Raw genomic sequence first — 25,316 nt, forward strand, 5'->3', positions numbered from 1 at the left:
CTGTAAAATTGGGACTGTCTCTGGAAAATAGGGACACTTGGAGGCTCTGTGTTTTGTGACACAGGAGAGTGCATTTTCCATGGCAGCTCCTCTCCTTTCTCATGAAGGTGCATCTGGCCCCCTCATTATGCAGCTTCCGGACGATGCTGAAGACACATCTCTTTACTCAGACTTTTGACACTTGAGATACATCTTTTTAGAGACCAACTTATTTATGTAATTTTAAGTTGTTTTAAACTGTTTTTAATAATACATAATTTTGATTTTTAATAGTAGTATTGTACCTTAATTACTGCCACTCAGCCTGGGAATTGCAGGTAATAAGAAAAAGAAAAAGAATACATATACCCCATGGTCAACAGACTTGTGCTGCTTTGTCAGAGGTTTCAGATCATGTTCTGAGATGGCAAATTAGGCTTAGCTACCATGGGCTGTGGCTTTGTCATCTCAAGAAAACTAAGCAAAATCGTTTACTTGAAGACACTTTCAGTGGCGTAGCGTGGGTTGTCAGCACCCGGGGCAAGGCAAGTAATTTGCGCCCCCTAACCTGTGGATTTGCACCCCCTAACCCGTGGATTTGCGCCCCTAACCCTAACCCCCAGATGTTGCACCCGGTGCGGCCGGCCCCCCCACACAGACCCCACGCTACGCCACTGGACACTTTCCAAAAGGGCCAATAGATCATGGACTGCACAGAATTTTGCTGAGGGTTGCACAGAATATTTGAGAATCTGCCAAGCACCTGCACCCCAGCAGGAGGTCTGCTAAGAACCTGCTGCAATGAGGAGGTAGACTCACTGAAGGAGGAGAGGCATGGAGGGCGTCTTTCCCAAGGAGCCTAAAATCTGTGCTTTGCTTGATTCTGATGTGGGGCGTTGACTTCATTTCAGCTAGCCTTGAAAACTTTCAATTTTGAAAGCTGAGCTGTGAGGGAAGAAGTGAGTGGAGATCTTAATCTGTTCTGGGATCTGTTCTCCATCTCTGCACATTGGCACAGTACAGTTTGTATTTTTATAGTCCAGAGAAGAGTTTCGCCTTTGAAGTAGCTGAGCGCTGAAGCTGTTAGTGGCTGTGATGTTGTGCTTCTCCCAAGGTGTCTCTGATGTGGCTTGGAAGAACTGAAAATTGGCTTTCAGGACAGCCTTTGAATAGCATCAGGTAGAAATTGTGTGTCTCTTTGTGCTTGAGTAGCCAAGGAGAAAGGCATGTCATGGAATAAATGATACCCTCATAAATGTTTTCTTAATTTCCTCTTGCCTCATTTCTTGTGGGCAGGACCACCTATACCTGCCTTATTAGGAGCAATTTATGAATGCTCTGTTTTTAGAAAAGAATAAGATGTTGTTTTAAGCCAATTTCCTTCCACAGTACATTGCAAGGCTCAACAGACAGGGCTTTGTTGAGCTTTCTGCTGAAATGCAGAGTGGATGAAGCTGTATGATTATCCTTCTGAAATGAATGGCGTCGCCTTCTGGCAGCCATCTTGTTATTACTTTTTTTAAAAAAAAGAAAGAAAAAGTCTTAGTAGTTGGAAAGTATTGGAGTGATGCTGGTAGAGACTACTCCCAGAGTGGCTAACCAGAAGCCTCTGAGATGCCTGCAAGCAAGGCTGCTGTTGCCCTGTTCCATTCCTGCAATTCAAGCTGATTGAATAGCCATTCCTTCTCCGCAGGAAATCTTGGTATCTGTACAGTGGTACCTCGGGTTAAGAACTTAATTCGTTCTGGAGGTCCATTCTTAACCTGCAACTGTTCTTAACCTGAAGAACCACTTCAGCTAATGGGGCCTCCCGCTGCTGTTGTGCCGCCGGAGCACAATTTCTGTTCTCATCCTGAAGCAAAGTTCTTAACCCTAGGTATTATTTCAGGGTTAGCGGAGTCTGTAACCTGAAGCGTCTGTAACCCGAGGTACCACTGTAGTTCTGCATCAAGAGCTGGGGGGGGGGGGATGATTAGAGATTAGGGATTCTCAACACAGCAGTTTACCAGACTATAACTCCCAGTGTTGTAGTGCAGATATGTCTACATAAAAGAGGAAGGCTCTGTGGACCAGAGCAGGATGTGTCTGATGTCAGAGATAAACTCTGTAGTAGTAGTAGTAGTGGTAGTAGTAGTAACTTCTGTAGTAGCACCACCACAGCTACCCTGGTCTATAGAATCCTCTCCTCAGGGAGCCCTGCCTGGTGCCAACTTCCTTATCTTTTCAGCACCAGGCAAATAGATTTTTGCTCCCCTGGGCATTTGAGTAACATCATTGGCTGGATGAGTTGCTCTTCTTTCCTTTAGGGTGTGTGTTCAGCTTAGGTTGGGATAGTATGTTTGAGAAGAGCCCTTTTATGATACTGTATCCTTGAATCTGGTTTTAATATGCTTATCTGATTTTCACTGTGTTACTTTTACTTTGATTTAGTTTACTAAACCTAAGTTGTTAAACTCCCACATACCTGAGGTGCATCTGAAACCCTCATTGTAGAGCTTTCGACGAATGCTGAAGACACTCAAGGCGGCTTACACAAATTCAGACAACACAGATAAATTACAAAAAAAGCTGAAAACATATAAAGGATATCATTGAAAGATAATTGAACCCTAACAGGATTAAAACAATACAAAAATCAAACAGATTAGAATACAGATAATAAAAACAGCATAGCACTATTGAAAGCCCTTTCTTTAAAAAATAACAGTCAGTTCCCAAAGGCCTGTCAGAATAAAATAGGCTTCATCAGATGGCGTAAGAACAAAGACATGACGATGACAATGGTGATGATGGAAAGTAACTGGTGTTTATTTGTTTCCAACAGGTCTCTTGAAGTCCGTTATTTCACTTATGGAATCCTCTTCGGCTGTGGCAGCTCCTTTGCCTTCCAGCCCTCTCTGGTCATCCTTGGTCACTACTTCAAGCGGCGCCTAGGCTTGGCTAATGGCCTGGTGACGGCTGGCAGCTGTGTCTTCTCCATGGGCCTGCCTTTCCTCTTGAAGATTGTTGGCAGGGCCATTGGGCTGGCCCACACTTTCCAAGTTCTCAGCGCCTTTATGCTCGTCCAGATCTTCTTGTCCCTAACTTTCCGTCCCATGTTCCCTTCGACCTCTGACCCCCACGACGTGGAGCACGTGAAGCTAGACAGCCGGAGCTGGCGGCAGCAGTGTGCATCGCAAATGCGGAAGTATTTCAGCCTGAGGGTCTTCAGGAAAAAGACCTACCGGATCTGGGCTTTTGGGATTGCAACTGCCGTTCTGGGGTACTTTGTACCTTACATGCATCTGGTGAGAGGAGGAGAAGACAGTCGGGGGTTGGGAAAGGTTGATATAAGGGAGTGAGGGATGGTGAAGGTGGTTCAGAAACCAGTGTGATTAGTTTTTGATGAAGAAGCTCCACAGGAACACAGCCAATCTGAGCAGGAGGGAATATTATGAGACTAATTCTGATTGGCTGACTTTCCTCCTACCTGGTGAGACTGTAAAATTGGTACATTGCCACTGAGGGAAATTTCATAATAACGATTGCGGGTTACACAGATTCCTTATTGCATGCCAGTGCTTGAGAGACTTCGCTGTTATTACAAGCCACCAAAAATAGTTCATTGAAAGTCAGCCAAGTTGGAAACATAAGAGCTATCCTGAAACTCAGCATCTTGAGAGCATTCTGCTGCCTCATCAATGGATCCAGCACTGTAGTTAAAGTGAAGGGAAACAGTTCTCTTTGCCTAGTGCTGAGTGACATGAGATGCTGTAAGTCACAAAGCAGATATCATCTTACCCATTTGTTTGCTTGCTAAACTTATACAACGCATTAGGAAAAGAAGAACAAGCAACAACAGCACCAGCGTCCCCCATAACAGTGATAGAATACTTTGGCAGCATGCTAACAGTAAACAAAACAAGACTCCAACCTACTGATTAGCAGATAAAAATAAAAACTCAACACCAAAAGCGTTGGACTAGGACCTGGGAGACCAGGGTTTGAATCCCCACACAGCCATGAATCTCACTGGGTGACCTTGGACCAGACACTGTACCTCAGCCTAACCTACCTCACAGGGTTGTTGTTGAAATGAGGGGGAGAACCATGTAAGCTGCTTTGAACTCCTTGGAAGGAAAGGTGGATATAAATGCAATAAATAGTAACAGCAACAATATCCTCCCTAGCCCCAAAATCACTCACATTAACCCAATTTTTCTTCTTTTAAATCTCCCCACCCCACCCAGGAGTCTGGTATTAAGGCCAGCTGCTGTAAAGTTGTGGTGGGTGAGTCCAGGGTCCTCCAAGAATAGTCCAGCACCTCTCCTCTAATTTCGGGGGGAGCAGCAGCAAAAGCAGAGCAGGAAGATGGTAAAAGTTTCACCTGCTCTGCACTTGTTTTGGGTGTTGCTGTTCTCCTGCTGCTGGAGGTTAATTTATTCAGTAAATGAGATTTCAGGGCAACTGAAAATACTTCTTCAATAGGGTTGAGCACTATATCCTAGGCATTGTTATCCATTTTTAAAGTGAAATTTCAGCTTTTTTGCCATTACAGTGGTTGGTTAGAAACAAGCTTGTCTTTTAAGACAGCCTTTACAAAGCAGATGCCTTCCAGATGTTTTGGGCTGCAACTCCCATCAGCCCCAACCAGATAGCCATGCAAGGACTTTGCTGCCCTTCCTATCACTCTGTGGTGTGGAATACCAGGATTGTGTACTAGGCAACTGAGTAGGGCATCAAAAGTCTTTCAGAATCTTTTCAAGATCCCCTTCAGTGTGCTAATTGATATATACAGTACTTCATTTTCTCTCTGCAGAAACCCAAGGAGATGTTGTGCCTGCATAGTGCACTATGTGGGAACCTTCTAGAACAGGGTAGGGCATTGCACATTCTTCAGAGCCTGTTGGAGATTATGGATTATGGCCGGAGAGTGTGCAAAACTGATATATGCATATTGCCCAAGTCCTGTTGGGATTATGCATAATGACTGGTGAATGTACAATTTTTTGTTTATGTATATATATAGACGTTCTCCAAGACATGTTGGCGCTTACATATGTTGACCAGGAAATTACACCTTTCCCTCTTCATGGCTGGATTTTGTGCACATACTCCATGAGGCCTGGTTGTTATGCACATTAACCAGCCAACTTAACCTCTCCCTTAACATGTAATGCTTCTGGTGAAGTGGAGGAACAATATGGTGATATCAACATCACATTATGACTGTGAGGTAGGTGAGTCACCAGGTGGAGCTGCTTTAAGGGTCTCTGGTTCCAAAGGTCCCCTTAGGCTAGACTTCAGCTTCCAGTTCCTGAAGGCCCAGAACAAGACGATGGATTGTATGCAAGGCTGTCCCAGTCATGGTGCCAAACTAGATCTCTCTGGAGAGCCAAAATGTGAGTGGCATGTGCTTTTGTTTCATGGAGCCATTCTCATGATTGACAGCTTTCTGGTCCCCAGGGCCCAGACAGTGCTGTGAAGGAGAGGAAGAAAATAAACATCAGGCATTATGAATGAAATAAAAAGATAGGATCTGCGTCAAAACTTGATCATTGAAGGTGCTATTGTTACAATGCTTAGCAAGGGTGACTGTGGAAAAAAAAGAATTCAGAGCAGCAGACAAGCTTGCTAGTGAGGCAGATCGTTGGAGCTCCTCAACCCATAATTCATTGCTAACCCAAACATTGTCTCTGCTTCTGTGGTCCATTCACACTGCAGGTCTCAGGGGTTGCTTTTGCTTCAAGCTCCTGCAGGTGAAGCCCACTGTAACAAATACACACCTGATGTCCTTGTTCCCTCTATCTCCTCACTTTCCTAGGTGAAGTACGTGGAAGAGGAGTTCAAGGAAACAGAAAGGGCATGGATTCTGCTTCTTTGCATTGGAGCTACATCAGGGGTTGGGCGTTTGGCTTCAGGGCCAATAAGTGACCTCATCCATGGGCCGAAGAAGATTTACCTACAGGTAGGCAGCAGATCTCTGAGTTGTTACAGCATTTGTAGTATTGAAGGACCATTTCCAGTCCGCCTCTTCAATTAAACTTTTGGGAAGGCCGTCCATTGCTTCACGGCCCAGTCAGTGACCTCCTGCCTTCAGAGTGCAGGTGCTCTGTGCATTTAAGCCCTTCCTACTGGTGATACTTACTTTTAATATTTAACTGGAGCATCTGTGAGAGGGGTGAATTGTCTGGCCCCCAGACCACTGATGAGGATAGAGTCACTGGGCCCTGAGAATACACAAATCAGCCATCCTTCCTCTTAGGTGCTGTTCCTAGTTTACAGTCCTTTCAGTCTCTTAACACCCTTGGGTGTGGTGGAATCGCTCCAAGTTTGTTGCCTGAATGACATCAGTATTTTGTCTCCTCAGGTTGCCTCCTTTATACTCTTGGGTATAATGTGCATGATGATCCCACAGTGCCAAGAGTTTTGGGGGGTCATTATTGTCTGCCTTTTCCTTGGACTTTGTGATGGACTCTTCATAACCATCATGGCTCCCATTGCTTTTGAGCTGGTTGGGCCCATGCAGGCATCTCAAGCCATTGGTTATCTCCTGGGACTTATGGCCATTCCAATGACAGCGGGTCCCCCAATTGCAGGTAAGTGAATTGTCAGGCTGGGTTACCTTGATTAAAGTAAATGGTTTTTGGAACTTCCAACAGGACTTCTCCCTGCAGAGGCATAAGCAATTGATAAAGGGTGTGCAGACTCATACTGGGCTCTTGCCTTATAGCCCAGAAATCTCCATGTAGTCACAACTGGACCTGCACCAGTACCAAAATGTGCCTGGCACCTGGGGAATTTGGAACGCTGTCCAAGTGGCACAGCCATGAGTGCATTCCAAAGCAGGTGGAAGGCGCCAGGTTGGCAAAAGCTGATGATAAAACCATTCTCTCCTGTTTTGTAGGATTTCTCGGTGAACATTTTGGGAATTACCACCTCGCCTTCTATTTTGCTGGTGTTCCTCCCATTGTTGGGGGTCTGGTTCTGTCTCTTGTTCCTCTGATCCATCAAAGACAGCTCAGGAAGAAGCGGCTGGATTCTGGGAAAGACAAGATGCTGGTTTCAGAGACCATTATGAACGGAGAGCTTCTCCCCGGTTCTCCAGCCATGGAGGCCCACATGTAAAGCCATCCTTCAAATCTCCCAGTGCCCTGGTGCACACACTGTCACCACCAGCATTCTCTGGCACTGTACCTGAGCCCAGCCCTTCCCGAAGAGGAATCAAGCTTCTTCGATTGTAGGCAAGGACTGGTCACGTAAGGACAATCCTGATTGGACAGTTTCACCTTTCAAGTTGATTCTGTTTGGCTCTCTCCTACAGAGAGAATTCTTGTAGCGCTATAACTCGTTTGCCCTGCTATGATTGTTGGCACAGCAATGGATTACACATAGGAAGGTGTTAAAAGTTTTTAAAATCGATTCCTCAGTCCAGCCCCCTCCTCTCCACCACCAAAATTCTAAAGCCATGCTTGGATATCTTGCCTTGAAAGTGGAGTTTAATCTCACTGTGAGATCCTTTGGGAGTTAATTTTGTATCAGCCAAATTCTCAAAAGTCTGAAACACTCAAGGAGGCTAAAAAAAGGTAAATTCTGAATCACATTTTTTCTTTTGAATCTGACTCTGAAATTGTAGGAAAGCGTACTTGGTTTTCTTAGCAGCCTTTTTCGGATAACTTTTTTTGCCACCTACTTTTACTAAATGCATCCCTCTGCCAAAAGGATCCCTCTCTGCTTCCTCCAATTCAACTGTCCCTGTGGCAGATATTGCTTCTCTCAAGGTATGCAGTCCAGTGTTTTCAGAATAGTGTTCTCCAACCATTGCCTGAGTGGGTTCATTGCATAGGAAAACAGATTTAACTCTTGAAAGTGTGAGTGGTGATGTCCAACTCTCTAATACTTTCAGTTTGGCAAAATGTAGTTTATCTCTCTCAATTAATAACTCATTATTGTCCAAGCCGCCACCCTTCCGACTTGCAGATTTCATACAGGACCAGATTTAGAATAATCCTTTTACTAGAAAGAATTTACAGAGCAGCGTTTCCGTGCGCTGCTCTGGTTCGCCAGAAGTGGCTTCGTCATGCTGGCCACATGACCCGGAATCTGTATGCCGGCTCCCTCGGCCAATAAAGCAAGATGAGTGCCGCCACCCCAGAGTCGTCTGCGACTGGACCTAATGGTCAGGGGTCCCTTTACCTTTACTAGAAATAGTGCATTTGGGCCTCAAGGAGGACTGCTCCATAGGAATTGGTATGTGCATTTCTCTCCAAGATTGTTTCGACTAGAATAGTTGAGGTTGATAAAACCTCCTTCCTCTTTGCACAAGGACTTGAGACATTCATTCCAATGCAGATTCTGCAACCCATGTGTGGAAACAGATTTTCTGCATGCAGAATTGTGTTGAGTGCCCCAGAACCCTCTGCGAGTAGGTCCGGGTGGGGAGGACCAGCAACTTGTTACCACATGTGGGTCTTCACAGGAATCTCCATTTGGAAGCATGAAGATTGGTCTCCTAGGAGCATACTCTTCTTCCTGGGAGCAGCAGCTGACATGTGCACGGGCTTCTGTTATACTTGGGAGTTCCCTGGATCAGGGTAATCTTTGCGTGGGAAAAGTGGTTCCTTAATCCCCTTGCAAAGGTAGCTAATCATCATATTTCTTCTGGTTTGGTCTGGGGTCAGTGTTGTAGAAGCTCCCGAAAGCAGCCAGGCATTTGCCAAAATAAAAACTTTGCTTTAACCCCAGCTGAGATTTTGTGTTGGGTCATGTGCTGGTGTCTTTCTGCTTACTCACCTTTGACTTCTCCATCCAATGTCACCTACCTCTTGGGAAAGGCCTGTTCAGGTGTTCGTATGTGGGGGTTCAGTTCCAAGGGTTCTGTGTATACATGAAAATCAGTATACTCAAACTCTTGGAGGTGCAAGTGAGTGGTAGGGAGAGGAAGAACCCCCCCCCCAATACTCTCAGAGCCCACATGCCAAGTGGGCCTTGCCTGGGAAACAAGGTGGAGAGCTTAGAAGCTGCCAGGTAAGGCCCTCTCAGCAGGCAAGCTCTGGAAGGTGGTGCTTGCACGAGATCTTGCAGGAACTCAGATGGCACTGCGAAATCTTATGCAAGCATCCCTGAGCGCACTGAGCAGGCCTTAGACCTCAAGCAAAGCAGAGCTTTAAAGTTCTTTATACGCCAGGTAACCCCAAGCAGACCTGGCACAATGAGTGCCTTTAAACTCTCTGCCTTGCTTGGATTTAACTTGCACGATTTCAGCGCACCTCCCTTCCGCTACATATGGTTGAAATCACGCCTTTTCACGTCTGCATCTTTATTTTGAGAGTATGGAATAAGATAGAGGGATATTAAGTGGTCTAGGATCTGGGAAACCAGTGTTAACATCAGCCATGAAAACTCATTGTATGTGACCTTGAGCCAGCCACTGTCTCTGAGCCTTACCCATCTCACAGGGTTGCTGTGAAGTGCCTCCTTGAGCTCCTTGGAGAAAAGGTAGAATAGATATAATGCAATACTGATAAATAAGGAGTGAACAAAACAAAAAGGTTTCTCTCCAACCTGCTTTCCCCCAATTTTGAACTGGGGAAGGTGAGCTGGGTGTGGAATAACGTGGGGTAAAGCCTATCATAAAAATCAAAGGAAAAAACAGATCTGGGACACAATCAGGATATTTAGGGCTACAAACATTGGACTTAATGGGCAGGTCATTCAGTATGTGGCTGTCTGCTAGGACAAGCTTTCTTGGCTGGGCTGTGCAGGCAAGGTGCAATCCATGATCCTATAGTTCAGATAGACTCTGCAAGCTGAACTCCCAACCAAATCATGTTCTGCACCACCTGCTTTTTGGCCCAACATCCTTCTTCGAAGGATTGCCCCCAGTAGTGTTTGTGAACTGACCTCCACGGTAGACTGCAAACAAGGTGGTCAGCCTGTGTGGGGACTGTACCACACTCCAGACCTCAGCAGGTGATCCCATGATTGAATGCCTTTTGACACCAGGGATGGGAAAACTAGAAAAGACAGATAAGTAGGTGCTAAAGGAAGACAAGGCTGGAACTATATTCCTTGACACTTCTTCTGTTTTTGTCTCAAAGGAATTCTTTGCTATCCATGGGCTTTCAGCCCAAATGAACCTCCTCCCCACCCCACCCCGCCTTCTGAAATGGTGCAGTCTACCAAAAATTCCCCCACCACAATGAGAGCTGGGACCCAACCATTATACCTTTTATGAGACCTTGTGCTCTGCACACCCACTGTGATAGCAGTCATATTTCAGAGAAGTGGGCTGTACTGAGGGCAGGAAGAGCCTCGATTCCAGGCATCTGGGAAGCCACCTTTCATCCACAGCGCAGAATGGGAACAAGCCCCCAGAAACTCCCAGTGGGCTGGTTGTTATGCCCAGAATGTATGTTGCAGAGACAGTGCAGTAGAATCAACCCTTTCTGAATCTACCAGAACTTGGCAGTGCCTCAGAAGCCTTATCTCCTGGTCAAGGGACATTTGTTTAATGTAGCCACTGAGTGCTGGTGGATTCAGAAAGCTACTGACATATAAAAATAAAGTCCTTCTTCATGCAGTGCATTGTTAAACTGTGGAGTTTTCTCCCACAGGAGGCGGTGATGGCCGCCAACCTAAACGGCTTTGAAAGAGGATAGGATAAGGCTATCCATGGCTACTAGCCATGAGGGCTGTGCTCTGCCTTCATGGTTGCAGGCAGCTCTGCTTCTGAATACCAGAAACCCTAGGAGAGGAGGGCGCTCTTGTGCTTGGGTGCTGCTTGAAGATTTCCCATTGGAGCATCTGGTCAGCCAGCGTGAGAACAGGATGCTGGACTAGATTGCCCCCTGGTCTCATCCAGCAGGGCTCTCATTATGTTCGACCGTATTGCCTCTCTTCTTAAGGTAATTTACTCAGAGTATTAACCATCTGTAAGTTGCCTGAGCCTCATTCATGGAGGTATCAAAATCATTTGGGTCCTTCCCTATAAAGACCATTTAGAGAGTGAGAGAGGAATCATGTGTACGCTTCTCCCACCCACCTAGCTGCCCTTTTGTGTTCCTCCCCCCCCCAATTTTTTATTGTTTTCTTTACATATTCTTTCTTACAATACTTTAATCAACACAAAACCATTTTAGCTCTGCCAAGCTTGTGACTTCCCTCTCTCCCTTCAGTTGGTATCCCATATCACATCCATTCACGTATTTTACCTTTTCACTTTTTTCATCTACATTGTAGGAGTTTCTTCAGTCCTGCTAGTGTCCTTAAATTTGTACATCTATCTTTTAAATATACAGTGGTACCTCTAGATGCGAACGGGATCCATTCCGGAGCCCCTTTCACATCTAGAAGCAAACGTAACCAGCGATGGCACGTCTGCGCACGCGCGCACCGCTTTTTGCCACTTCTGCGCATGCGCGTGACGTCATTTTGAGCGTCTGCGCATGTGCAAGCGGTGAAACCCGGAAGTAACATGCTCCGTTACTTCTGGGTTGCCGTGGAGCGCAATTCAAACACGCTCATCCCGAAGCACATTCAACCCGAGGTATGACTGTACAATAAATTTACTCCCCCCTTTTGTGTTCCAAGCTGATTGTTATTTAAGAATAGCCATATTCTTGGATATATTATGTATTCACGAGATATACAGGGCTTTAAAAAGATAAAAATCTAGTTGTAGTGTATTGGTTAGGAGACGGAGTTCAGGACTGAGATCTCACCTCAGCCACAAACTCAATAGCTAGATATTAGTCTAAAGCTTACCCCTGCCCCCAGTCAATTTGCAATATCAGGTCTACTGCCCTGCCTTCAGGATTGTTGTATGATTTACAAGAAGATAATGCATGTAAGGCACTATATAAATACTTACAATTACGCTTTCAATTTTTATCATATATTTCCACAAGCAGTCTTTGTACTTTGCTATGAATCTTAACCTCCACTTGCCGAAATAATGCCCATACATACAATATGCTTGTCTGAGATCCAAAACAGTAGCTTTATCCTTGAAGCCGAGCCTTCAGTTCCCTGTGTCAGGGCCGTTTTGATGTTGCAAATCTTCAGAGAAAATGCCCCCATTTTCCTGCCTAGATCTTAAAGGCCAGAGTCTGGAAGTGGACTGTTTCACTCCTGTTCCTCACCTCTTTTTGCCTGTTTTCTGTGCTTTCTGTTTAATGACTCTCCCTCATTGGATGGAAACAGCTGCTGCCTCTGGTCTTCTGCCAAAGGTAGATCATCACTGTCCATGATATATGAGTACCTGTTAGGATCTGCCATCATTGCCACATCATAACCACATGACAGAGGCAGCATTGTATAATGTTCTCTGCAATCTTTGACTTATGAAATCTTCACCTGTCTCGGAGATAAACTGCTGAAATCAAAGTGAGAGCACAATGATGTATCATGGGGCAGCTAAGCTGTGAGTGGGGGGGGGCTGCTGGTGAATGTGGTCATCACATTCAGAGAAGGCATGTTGGAGCCACACTTTCTTGGTAGTTTTCACTCTTGAGTCTATAGCTCTAACATGTTAAACAGTCATGAAAATGAAAGAGGCGTTTGACTGCCACTGCAGCACTCTGAGATATTTAAATGCCATCCCCTGAGGAAGAGAAGGAAGAGAAGGTGAAGAAGATAAATGGTATACACGGTTGTTACCAAGGCTTTCGGTTTTTGGTTGCAAAATCTTTTGCTGTATCTCTGAGATATGGGGACGGTTGATGGGGTAGAGGGAATAGAAAATTCTAGTTCCAAATGCTGTGGTGGTTTGCCGAATGCCAAAACTGGTGTTAGGCAGTTTTTCCTTCTTTGTGATGCAATTTGTCTTTGCAAGATAATACTGTTTCTGCAAAACACTAGACTGTTGGAGCTGGAGGTGCAGTTTGTGTAATCCTCTGATCAACATCAGTTTGGAAGTCCAATGATCACTTCCATTAGAGTCCCTGGAAGCCTTTTCAGAAGGACCCATTTTTATTAGGATGAAATTTCCACGTGCCTGAGGGGGCAGAGGCTCAGGCAGGGCACAGAGTCATCCAACATGGGGAAGAAACAGCCCCACGTGGTGCCCTCCCCCCTGGGTTGATCATGCCATCACAAGTTGTCCCCTCCCTTTCCCCTTGCAGAAGAAAAAGCATCAAGGCTGAATGTGAAATTATGGTTTTTCACACAGTGTGATGCTTCCATAAGAGAGCCTGTGGTGGAAACAAATGAAATTTGTCACCTCAGAGAAAACTATTCAAAACAAAACATCTGTGTTTGATGGGGGCAGGGAGTGGCTGTTGCCTTCACCCCACCCCACCCCCGCTCATGGGTTTCAAGGTGGAATTTGGCAGACCAAATAGTTGGAGGGGAAATGAGCCCCCAGTCTGATCCTGCTCTTGTGGTCATACCTTCTTATCATACAACATAGTTTTCCACACTACAGAATTAGTATGAAGAATGAGCTGCACTAGCAAAGAGTCTTTTCCTAGAGCTAAAAGGCACCCATCAGAAAGAAGTAGTGGGGCCAAGTGGATATGTATGCCAAGGATTATCTACAAAACCAGGCACACTGCCTCCAATTTTTTATTACATCGTGTGTGTGTGTGTGTTTTCTGATTACCCCCATCAGGTGGGGTTTTTATATGTACATCATGGTTTGGGGACCAAATTCTACCCTGCCCCTTAATGGCATAGTCCTTACTTAGTGAAGAAAAGTTTTATTAAGTGCCTCAGAGTAGTAATCACAGAGGTAAGGAGAGAATTAATGTGGAAAGACTCTTAACTTTGATGAGATGGTGTCCACCTGGATCCAAATGGCTCTCACACACCATCTCTACAATGGACCAAATTGCAGTCCTGGCTTTAGCAAATTCAAACTCATTTTTTGCTTTTGCTTCCTGTTTCATCGCTTTCTTAACTGTTTCTGTTGTGGGTGGATTTACTTTTTTACCAGTCCCGGGCTTTAATTCTCCACTGCAGTGCATCTACAGAATTACCGGTGTGCAGATTTGTTGGGAGTTTTGAAAAGCAATGGGAAGGCCTCCCAAGGCTAGCCCTAGACATGTTTCTGCTGGAGGGGAAAAGCAAGATGGCAAGATGGAGCTGAATGTTACTTCAACGCTGGTACTCCACTGCATCTGAAGCAGCATGGTAGTTTGGTGCAGCTAGGACAAACTGTGTAGCTTACACCAACCAATGGGGAATGCCCAGCATGCTTAGGAGGAATAGCCAGGAGCTGTCCCATTTGCCATTTGGGGCTTCCATCTTACTTCCTAACAATAGAGCTGGCCATGCTAAGGGATAGGAGGTCGAAGGAGCCTTGAACTTCTCACTGATGAATCTGCTTGCCTCCCCGGAAACACTTAATTTCATGTCTCAGTGAAGCCCTAATACAACACATGAGCTTGCCTTCCCCCTAGTCAGTGGGAGTCTCTGAATATACAATGTTATATCAAAACCAGCCTTAAGGACTGTGTAATATCAGAAAGAAAATAGTTGCACAGATTGTTTCTTTATTCCCAACTTGTGTCAATACACAATTTTTTTTTTAGAGGAGTGGGGAATCTTATATGCAAATGCAAACAATCAAAACCACCCAGTATATACCCTGTTTTAATTGAAATTGTTGGCATTATTCATTACAAGTGGTTTTATTCTTTGTTGAGGCTCAGCACTTTAGGGCTCCCCATAAGGGTGGGAATGCTGAGTGTGCATGTTTATATAAAACATTCTGATATTATAATAGGATAAAAATGATATGCTCTGAAAATTAGGTATTTGGAAAGCACTTGAAAAACATATTAAAAAGTTTGCTTCTTTTAAAAAAAAACAACATAGAAGAAAATCTTTATATTTTGCTTCTGAAAGACTTGACTCCAACAGGAGAAAAGTCACCACTTACTGCCTTTGCAGTCCCTTCTTTTGGGCTGTTCAGCCTTTGCCACCAGTCCACAAAGCTATTGGCCTTTCCCCTTGGCCCCTTCACCTTCCAGAGTTGAAGCTTAAGGCACAAGTAAGCTCCAAAATCTTTCATTTCCCATAAGCTGCTGTTCTCAGAGAGAATCAAGAGAGCAGGCAGGATGTGGCACTGAACTTGCAATCACATCAACTGGTGGGGGCAGGGAGGCATTTTTGTTGGTGCTCTAAAACACAAGGTGGGGAAGATTTACCCTCCACAGTTCCAGAACTGTTGGGTCTGGGAGACCAGATTACGTTGCCACAAGTCGAAGTTTTGCTTTTGATGTTAACGGCATTTTTAGGGTGGGGGTAGGGGTCTCATTGTGACTGCAGCAGGGAAGGGAAGGGCCCCCCAACGAAAATCTCTCCAGTACACACACATGCACACACACCTGCCAGTGATGCCAGTTTAAAATCATGGTCTGTTTTGGCACTGAGACAAACTCAAAATCATCAAATTTCTTTGATGGCGACTTCGCTCCATACTATGTTATGGCCTTGTTTCTCTGGGTACCATATTGCTTTTGCAAGTGTTTTTCTGGGTACCATGTTGAGTTCTTATAGAGTAAGACAGTGGAGAATTAGCACCCCCTGCCACTCATTCGGAGACTGCAACTGCAGCTCTCTTGCTGTCTTGTGCCTTTTATGTCATTTGTGTCGAAGCAAGAGAACCACACTGTCCTACTGTTTCTATATTGCACCCTGGTTTTTTAATTTAGATCCTCATACCCTTGCATGAAATAAAACGCTGGCCAAGGAAAAGGCTGCTACCATCTGTTGCTCCATAGCTTGCCAGCAGTCTGCTTAGCCATGCTTTTGCTTTCCTTATGTTTTTTTTAAAAATCCATATCAGCATTTCCACATTATTATTACTATTATTATTAGTCTCCTGCTCAACATTCTAGATGAGAGCCTTGCACAATGGAATGAAATGCCAACTCTCAAAGCCATCTGCAGGAAATGTGGGGACCAGCCACTTGCAGATTTAATCTTAGCTTATTTGTCTGCCTTTGATGGTGGTTAGGACTGGTATGAACTAAGAGTGTCCTGTATTCTCATTCAACCTGTGTGACATGCATATTATTGTTGTTGTTATTATTAATTATTATTATAATTATTATTAAAAATACCAATAAGATTTCCTAGCTGATTGTTTTCTATGTAGATGTCTAAACTGTATGTATAAAGATTTTAAATTTTTGCTGCTGTTGCGTTTTTTCCAAAGTTCCCCCCCCCCATTTGTCTCCAAATTTTCTGCCTGCCAAGACAATCGTATAAATCAAATTTTAAGTGTATTGTTATTTGCCCTACTGCATTATGCTAAAGGAATGAAATGTTTTTGTACAGGGTTCCCCCCCCCCTTTATGTACAGTAGTTGTTGTGTTGATGGGGAAGAGAGTCGTACTAGTCTGAGATCTTTGCTTCTGATCATCACGATTCACAACTGGATTGAAATTGTGTTTCTTTGGTAAGAGCTTGTCCTTTTGTCTGAGTCCATCCACATTCTTCTGACTTTGAAATAACCAACTTTGCCTCAACCCCGGACTTTTGCCTGATGTGCACAGTAAATCAAGTTACTTAAGAAGAAATGCAATGTTTCACCACTTCGCAACTGATCTTCCCAGTGTATCCAAAGTCAGCAAACTTGTTTTTCCTGTAGCGGAATTTGTTAAAGGAGTAAAGAGAGGGGATTCTTGGGAAACATCTCGCTCTGTGTGTGTGTGTGTGCATTCCTCTACACAGATGGATGAAGGACAGTTGCATCATAACAAATTCCTCCTGAAAGATTAATTTTTGTTTAAATGGATTTGCAGGGTGGCAGAACCTAAGCATGCTCCTTGAAGACTGCCTCAGGTCTCCCCCTACAGTGACTGTGTTGTTTCTTTTAGCCTCAGATAATGAAAGAGAGCCTGTGGTCACATCCACACCACACATTTAAAGCACTCGTATACCACTTTAAGAACCACAGCTTCCACCAAAGAATTCTGGGAAGTACAGATCATTAAGGGTCTCCCAACAACTCTCAGTGTCCTTTAACCAACTTTGGTTCCCAGGAATCTTTGGGGAAACTTTGTCTCTTAAATTGGTAGGAGGGGAAGCATTTAAGTGGATGGTGTGGATGTTACTTTAGTAAGAATTGTGTTATATGTATATAAGAGACAGGATGCTGCTTTTGTGATCCATGAAGCACTATTAGCTTCATGAAGATGGAATAACACAGGTTTGCACATTGATTTCTTCTCTCTGAGCAAGTTTCTACTACATCTCATGGCTGTGAAAATACTCTTCAGACACTGAAGCAACGATCAACTGAAATCTCAGAAGCCAGAGGGTTATCTGAAGAAGATCTCCATGGGATACAGGAGAGCCTCCAGTGCCTTGCAAGTTCCTCACCTTTCCCTGTGACCAGCAAAATTGGGTTGAATACTCACAATAGTAAAATGATGCAGGATACACAATGCAACATCTTTTTATCAGGCAACTCATAAATGGAAATAAATAAATATATAAATGAGAGAAAATATGCAAATCCATTTGTTTGCATCATTTAGGTGGGGGCCACAGAGTGAAGCTTTCCTTAATGGAGGAGGCACATGAAGAAGGGCTTCAAATGATGATTGCAGGGTCTAAGTCAGTTAATATGGAGAGAGGCAGTACTTGAGGTATCACGGTCCTGAGCCATTTAAGACTTTATAGGTCGAAACCAGCACTTTGAATTGGGCCTGGAAACTAATTGGCAGCCAATGCAGTCGAGCCAGAATCAATGTACTATGCTCAAACCATCTTCAGAGGCAGCTCCACATATAATGTGTTGCAGTAATCTAACCTAGAAGTTACTAGAGCATACATGACAGAATATAGGCTATCCCTGTCCAGATAGGGGTGCAGCTGGGCCACCAGCTGAAGCTGATGGAAGTCACTCCATGCCACCAAGGCCACCAGAGCCTCAAGCAATAACTATGAGTCCACTGGTACCCCCAAGTTATGTACCTGCTCCTTCAGCAGAAGTGTAACCCCATCCAAAGCAGGCATTACTGCATCCATCCAGTCTAGGGATGGATTGTCCACTAACAATGCCTCTGTCCTATCTGGATTGAGCTTCAGTTTGTTGGCTCTAATCCATTCCACTACCAAGGCAAGACAGCTGTCCAGCATATCCACTGCCATACCTAATTAATTTGCTAGTAAGTTTATAGTGTAAGAAATAAGTAGCTTCAATTGCTGGAAAATGTGCATTTCCAGGAAAATGCACACCGTGAAGGGATTTGGCAACTGGTCTGCCCTCCAGGCACATTAAATCAAATGCCAATACCAGGCATCCCATGTCAGACATTCCCAAAAACTGAAATGAGTTGCTTTCATTTCAGATACGCTGGCAAAGGTGGTGATTTTCGCAATTGCTTTGAATAATGTAGGCTTGCACTTCGCACCCAGCAGGAATAAGAGAAAGTTGCACCGTAACCACTACAGTATTACATTGCCTTGCTATAGACTCCTAAAACCAGCAGGGAACAGCTTTCTGCACCAACTTTTATTGCCCTGCTTGATGGTCATATAGGTACTCAAATTACAGTTTATGTTCAGTGTTCACAGATGTAAGTAACAATGTGCATTGTATTTTTTTTGTAGGGTAGATAGATATTTGCAACAGTGCTATTACTTTTTCCAGGGACAGCTAACCAATGTCCCCGTCAATGCTGTTGCTTAGCTTAGTTGATGGATAAGGATGATTGGACTTCTAGTTAGCTGCCTCCACCATACTCAGTCACAGAATGACATGACATGGAACAGCTGCAGTTCTCTTCCTCTCATACCAATAAGCTTGCTTATGGCAGCAAGCAGCTCTTTTCCAGACCGTGGAGAGTGGTGGGAAGCACCAGCAAATAATAATACAGATAAACCCCAGCATGCAACAGAAGACTGTAGCTGCCATGACACTAAATGCAATATATTTATTGATACTCTTAACAGCAGACAAATAAAATGTCAAATAAAATACCTTGGGGAAGTGGGTGGAGAATGCAAGTGGCTTACTGTGATTGCAGAGGTGGGGAACATGCAACCCTTGTTGGACTTCAGCTCTCAGCAGCTAGCTTGGCCAATGGTCAGAGGTGATGGTAGTTGCACCCCAGTAACATCGGAAGGGCCTCCATGGGTTCCCCATCCCTGCGACAGAGCTTGTGGATGCACAAGAGCAATCACATTCAGTTATGCTCTGCTCAATATAGACTATTGCCTGGCAACTGCTCAAGGTGACAAGCCATTAAGGCTCATGGAGGCTACACACTGATAATCAAATATAAGGGAGAGATTCTGCCAGTACTTCTAAAGGTTGCCTAATCCGCCCTTTCCCCATGTGGTGACCTCCAGATATTTTCTCCTGTGGCTCTCATCAGCCCCAGCGGGTATGGCTAATTGTCAGGGATAAGGCGAATTTGTATTCCAAGATATCTGGAAGGAACAAGGTTGTGGAAGGCTGACCTAATATTCATGGTATTTTGAACAATGCTGCACCCAGATTCAGAATCTAAATACTTGGGTGAAGAAGATGGTATTTAAACATTTATGCCAGCAGTGAGGAACCAACACTCTTCCATGTGTTGGAGTCCCACTCCCATGAGCCTAGCTGGGGTGATGGGACATATAGTCTAGTGATATCTAGAGAGGGACAGTTTCCAAACTCTTGGCTTACAAACACACGTATCCTGAAACTGAGGCTGCGGGCAGTCTTGAAGAGCTGGAAGCAATTTGAGCGAGGCTTTGACTCACACAGATTCCTTTTGTGTATATTCTGCTTTTTTAAATAAATTTTTTTGAAAGAAGACAAAAAGTTACTTTCCAGGGGCAAATGTTAGATGAGTTTACCCAACACATGCAAATCCAGGCAGCTCTTTGAAGGAGGGGAATCTCCCGCTAAAACCACATGAAAAGCATAAACTTACAAATGTAATTACAGAACCAGTCAGGTTAGTAAGTGGTTCCTCACTTGACAGAAGGTTTTGGTTTGCTCAGAATTATTTCCTCCTTTTGGGTCTGTGCCTCATCAGAACTTTCTGTATTCTCCAGAGGAGGGGTGTTGGGTTATGCTTTTTACTTGCTTTTAAACTTGCTTTTGTATTTATAAGCGAGATTACCTCTGTGCTTTTGAAATTAGGACCATTCTCTTCAAATTCAAATGTTGATTGTTGACATTAAGCCTGTTTTGTGGGATTGTTCTGAAAACTTTTTGGAAATGTTTATTCTATTTTTGTAGAGAATAAAATGATGGCTTTTGGTTTTTTTAAAAAACAAACAAAAAACCAACCCACAAAACCCTGGGATTTGTACAGCTCTGTGCTTGTTTTTCTCTTTCCAAACTTGGCACAGTAGACAGAGCATTTTTTTTAAAAAAAAGTATATGGCTGGGGTTGCCAACTAATCAGAAAAACTGGAATAAAATTGGCCTGGCCTGCTCCTGTGTCATTAAGGACAACTTGATATGCAGGTGAATCCACCCTTATCAATGGCTAATATCTGCTGCACATCAGGCTATTCTTAAAAGTGGCAGAGAGCAGGTTGTCGAGGAATAAAGAACATGATGCTTTTGGAAAGTGGACCATGAAGGGAAAAGCTGTCCAATGCTGTTTGACTGCTGCTACTGGCATTCAGAAGCCGTGTAGCAACCCAGACTACAGTCATATTTGGTAAGGCGCTCAGTGGAGCCCATATCTTCTAAGATGAAGAGCTCTGTGCATATTTTGCAGGGCTCTTCCTTCAGATGCCCATATGCAAAAAGCCTGCCTGCACTTGTAACAGTACACAGAGGGTTGTCGCCATCTCCATTTTATCCTCACAACAAGGAACAGTGCCAGCATGGTGAGGCAATGCCACGCCACTACCTTCCCAACAGCATTGTTACTGCAGTAGTGATGCACCAGCAAAGCAGCCACGGAGACCTACAAATCCTGCCTCACAGTAACCCTGCGGGATAGGTTAGGCTAAAAGGTGATGCCTGGCATGATGTTAACACAGAGAGCTTCATGGCTGAGTGGGGACGGTTATGTAGCAGAGGAGACTTCAGCAGGTCTATCTTGTCAAGATGCAGCTATTCAAGTTGCAGAAGCCCTTTCTCCTCTTTTGGAGGTGGCCACCTTGCCTGTGACCTTCTCTGACAAAGAATGTTCCCACCAAGCCTTTCCCACCCGTCTTGCTCACTCCCAGGTCAGGCAGACCATAAGAAAAGCCAAATATGTCTCCACCACTCCCCTTTTATCAAAGTAAAGGCACATTTTAAAAGTGCAGATCTTTTCCATTTTGTATTGCAGCACTTCTTTATTGGCATTGATTTATTAAAATGTTTAGGTCCTGTCTTTCCATTTATAAAAGAAAGCAAACAGCCAAGGCAGCTCACAACAAATTTTAAAACTGGTGGATTAAATGAATGAATGTAAAAGATTTAAGAAACAGCAGGTTTTAATAAAATGCAGTGCCACAAAACTCTCTCAAGTCACTCAAAATCATCAGCTCAACCAGTGAACTTCCAGACTGAAGATAACAACATTCAGAAGACAGCCCAAAGACACCAGAGAGACACACAGAGAGAGAGGTTGTAGAGAAGCAAGGCAGAGAGTGGCAGAGCTAAGAGGCAGCCACAGAGAAGATCTTCCTGCAATTCAGCTAAGCACAGCGCAGATGTTGAAGGGATATGGAGAAAAGCCTCTCTGGGAAATCTTCATGAGCTGACAGGATCATATGGGGCTGGGGGGCGGGGGGGGAGGCAGTCTTAAGCTGCTTGGGACTTTAAAGATAATGACCAGGCCTTTGAATTAGAGTGGCCACTTACACATTGCCAAAAAAAAAGGAGAGAGAATACAGTACAGCCACACATACACACAGGTGGAGTGGTTAGAGTGCTGAACTAGGGCCTGGGAGACGAGGCTTCAAATCCCTACTCAGCCATGAAGCTCACTGGGTGACCTTGGGGGCCGCTCACTGCCTCTCAGCAGATTGTTGTGGGGATTGAGGAGAGGGAGAACCTTGAGCTCCCTGGAGGAAAAGGTGGAAGATGAATGCAATAAATAAATAAAATAAAAGGATGCTGATTTGCACATGCTGATTTGTATGTTCATGTGTACACAAAGGAAGACTCACTGTAATAGAAATACAATTCCCCTTGAGGGAGGAAGCCATGGCCAAGTGATCCATGTGCCTGACCTGCTTAGTTTGGCACAAGCAAGAAAATAAGCAACTTCAAGGCCCCTTCTGCTATCCCTGCTGAGGTTTCTTCATGTGAAGGGTGCCTTCAGATAAGAAAGCTGTCCTCTGCAAAGTAGGATATATGACACCCTACTATTAATTGGGCCTGGGATTAATTGGGCTTCCTGGGTTCAGTTGCTGTTCTAAACTGGCTCCAGTCAACACACTGTGAGCTTGCATTTCCAGAAGCTTTTCAAAGACAGTCATGATGTTTCAATAACAAGCACATATGTCACCCTGAGCAGATCCATCTCTAGGCATGGGTTTGGCAGGCTATAATGGGCAAAAGCAGCCCTGACCATTCCACAAGAATAGCCAAATCCAGAAACACCCCAAAGATTGAAAAAACTGAGCTTTTAAAGGGAGAGTGGCTGTTCCACTGACCAGGAACATCTCTGTGTTACTTGAATGAAGCTTCAACTTGATTTGCCCCAATCCGGACCCTCTCTGGCCTTAGGTACCAATTCAGTATCTCAGTCAAATGGCGTGGGGAAGTCTGATGTTCTTCAATAGGCAATGATGGAAGACAAGTGCCCTTGAAAGACACATGCACAATATGACCAGTGTGCAGCCACCACAAGGGAGGAAAGGTGAAAATGAAAAACAATAGCTGCAAGTTGTGCTACGCAAAACACTGGCTTACTTTACTTGGTGTGCATGCACCCTTTTCCTTTGTCCTATTGTCGCTTGCCAAAGAGGTATTTCAGGTTCTTAAAAATAAAATGCCTGTTTCTCAGGTGAATTTAGGTTGGATGAGTAACAATTTTTTCTTTAAAACAGCTTTCCACACTGACCCTGAGCATGGTCTCATCAGCTTTTGAAGGGAGGGGTGGTAGGGAGGCTTTAACAGGCCAGTGACCATCTCATAAGAACTAACAGTGTACTCATAAGAACTAACAGTCTCCCCAGAATTCTTTGCTCCTTGCAGTGGTTCCTCATCAGTCAATCTCTGCAAAAATAAAAAATAAAATTACTAATCTAGAAACTGATGATAAATCAATATTTAAAAGAAATACTGGAGGGCTACACAGGAAACAACTGAAATGAAGTTTTGTGTCATTGGTACTACCTTTAAAGTCAGAAGTCACCAGTGTGGTTTTGGATATTAGTTCCCATCCTCCCCAGCCACAGACTGATAGAAGTGGTAGCCCAGGACCTCTGGAAGCTACCACACTTAAAACAGTGCTTTGCACTTGTTTGCATGCCTAGCATCACATACAACTCAGCCTTTCATAGAGTGACCATTTAAAAATGGGAACTGACAGAAATAATGCTATTCTATGAAGACACCTAAGGGAGTTCAGCATTCTCTGCATAAAGTAAGTGGTGCGGGTTTCATGTTTTAAAAGGTACTTTTCTCACTCTCATAGTGGTGTTCGTTCATTGCACACCACATGCAGAATAGGAAGGAAGAAGAGAATTTGAAGTCACACATGTCTGGCAGAGGAACACATTTTGATTGTCTGGCAAAAGAATCGTGCCTTTGTGATTGCATCCTTCCAAGTGGCCAGTGCTTCCTGGGTTGCACTCATTATCATCTTCTCTATGCATCTGTCAGCTTCTAGAGTACACAAGATCACCTCAGAACCTGCCAAGATTATAAAAAAGCAATCATTCTTCTACAGAGAGAGACAAACCCGTTCATTTCTGTTTCTCTCACTTCATGGTTTTTCCAACCGTAAGTTCGGTTTGCCACATTTCCACATCAGTTTGGAATATTTCTTTTCTTTTCAAAATCCACACAAGGATGACATGCAAATTTGTGAAGCGTTCCATTAAATATATTTAAAAAGCCCACACAAACATTCATTTTCATATGTAAAGCACTTTTGCCTAATCATTTGTAATGCACTTTTCAAGCCATTCCATCTTCAGTAACAAAGTAGGTCCAATTTTCACACACTTTCAGACTGGAGAACTGTGCCACAAAATTTGGAGAAGTGTGAATTTTAAAGGATATACCTTTAAAGGTATGTGTTTTACCTCACTTGCTGAGTTGAGAAGTGTGGACTGTGTTTACATTAAAATATGAACAATTCCCCCCCCCCATCTCTACTCTTAAAAGAGCATTGAAGTTGCACCCTTCTTCTGTCACCTCCTATCTGGATGTGAATCATTGCTGCACACGTGTCCAGAACCAAATCCAGATCTATGGCAAACAGCTACAATAGCTGATGGCAAATTCTATAGTGGGGAAACAACTTGGTAGGGTGTACCAGCCCTGCATGCAACCCTTAATTCAGGTGTGGAGAAGCTTTGGCCCTCCAGATGTTGCAGAACTACAACTCCCATCAGCCCCAGCATGCATGGCCAATAGGCGTGGGATGATAAGCATCATAGGTCGGAAAAAAGGTTGCTGCACTCTATGTGTCAGATCCATATTCAGTCCTTGAACATTATTAATTTTCTTCTTAAAATGGGTTAAAGCTGTGGTTTCCAAAGTGGGTGGTAGCACCCCCAGGGGGCTGTGGGATTACGTAGGGGGGCACTGGAGGTGTAAATGACTATCAGACTTTGAATAGCTGGTGTCACTGGATCAAGCTAATCAGTTTCGTTGAACTTATCAAACTAAATAGTTTAAATTGGATTTTGAATGAATGCTCAATTAATTGTTAACATTTTGAATTTTATTGAATTATCTTCCTTAGTGGGTCGTGCAAACCGCTGTTCTGAATCATGCATTTTTAAGGGTAGAATAGGGGCACTGGGGATGAGCTTGTGGAACCAAGGGGAACCACTGGGTTAAATGGTTAATTTGAAAACAAGCAACTATTGGGATATCACACTGCATTTCTAGTTTCTTCCCACTGATATCAGAGAGCTGCCAAAGGGCACATTAGACAGGAGACTGGCTGCAAAAGAGAGAGGGAAGATGACTTTATTTGTCAGAAAACAGTTCCAACAAGCAAGTAGCCCTAAGGCAGAGCTGAGCAATTCAGCTCTCATCTGGGGATGATGAAGTTGAATCAGAAACCCTATCAAGGTAATATACACCACTAACTTAGTCCTTGACATTGCCGTTGTGTGAAGTGCCCTTGATGTACCAACAGTCATCAAAATTTTCACTATTTAAATATCAGGGGATAGCTGACATTTATTTTGGCATTTGAGTTAGCTCAGTTGGTTAGAGCGTAGTGCTGATAATGCCAAGTTTGTATGTTTGTTACGCATATGGGACAGTG

The 25,316-nt window shown here is 44.0% G+C and overlaps 1 protein-coding gene across 1 annotated transcript in view; it reads left to right on the plus strand.

The window, feature by feature from the left end:
* The window catches only part of SLC16A2 (solute carrier family 16 member 2), a 106,162-nt gene extending 90,063 nt beyond the window's left edge, over positions 1 to 16,099 (plus strand). Inside the window, exons 3-6 of the mRNA XM_083485224.1 lie at positions 2,804 to 3,266; positions 5,783 to 5,926; positions 6,329 to 6,557; positions 6,866 to 16,099. Of these exons, the coding sequence (XP_083341350.1) occupies positions 2,804 to 3,266; positions 5,783 to 5,926; positions 6,329 to 6,557; positions 6,866 to 7,086 (1,057 nt within the window). The 3' untranslated portion in view covers positions 7,087 to 16,099. The remainder of the gene's footprint in view (positions 1 to 2,803; positions 3,267 to 5,782; positions 5,927 to 6,328; positions 6,558 to 6,865) is intronic.
* Positions 16,100 to 25,316: the final 9,217 nt, after the last annotated feature.

The sequence above is a fragment of the Podarcis liolepis genome (assembly GCF_965112155.1).
Source record: "Podarcis liolepis genome assembly, chromosome: Z".
NCBI lineage: Eukaryota > Metazoa > Chordata > Lepidosauria > Squamata > Lacertidae > Podarcis > Podarcis liolepis.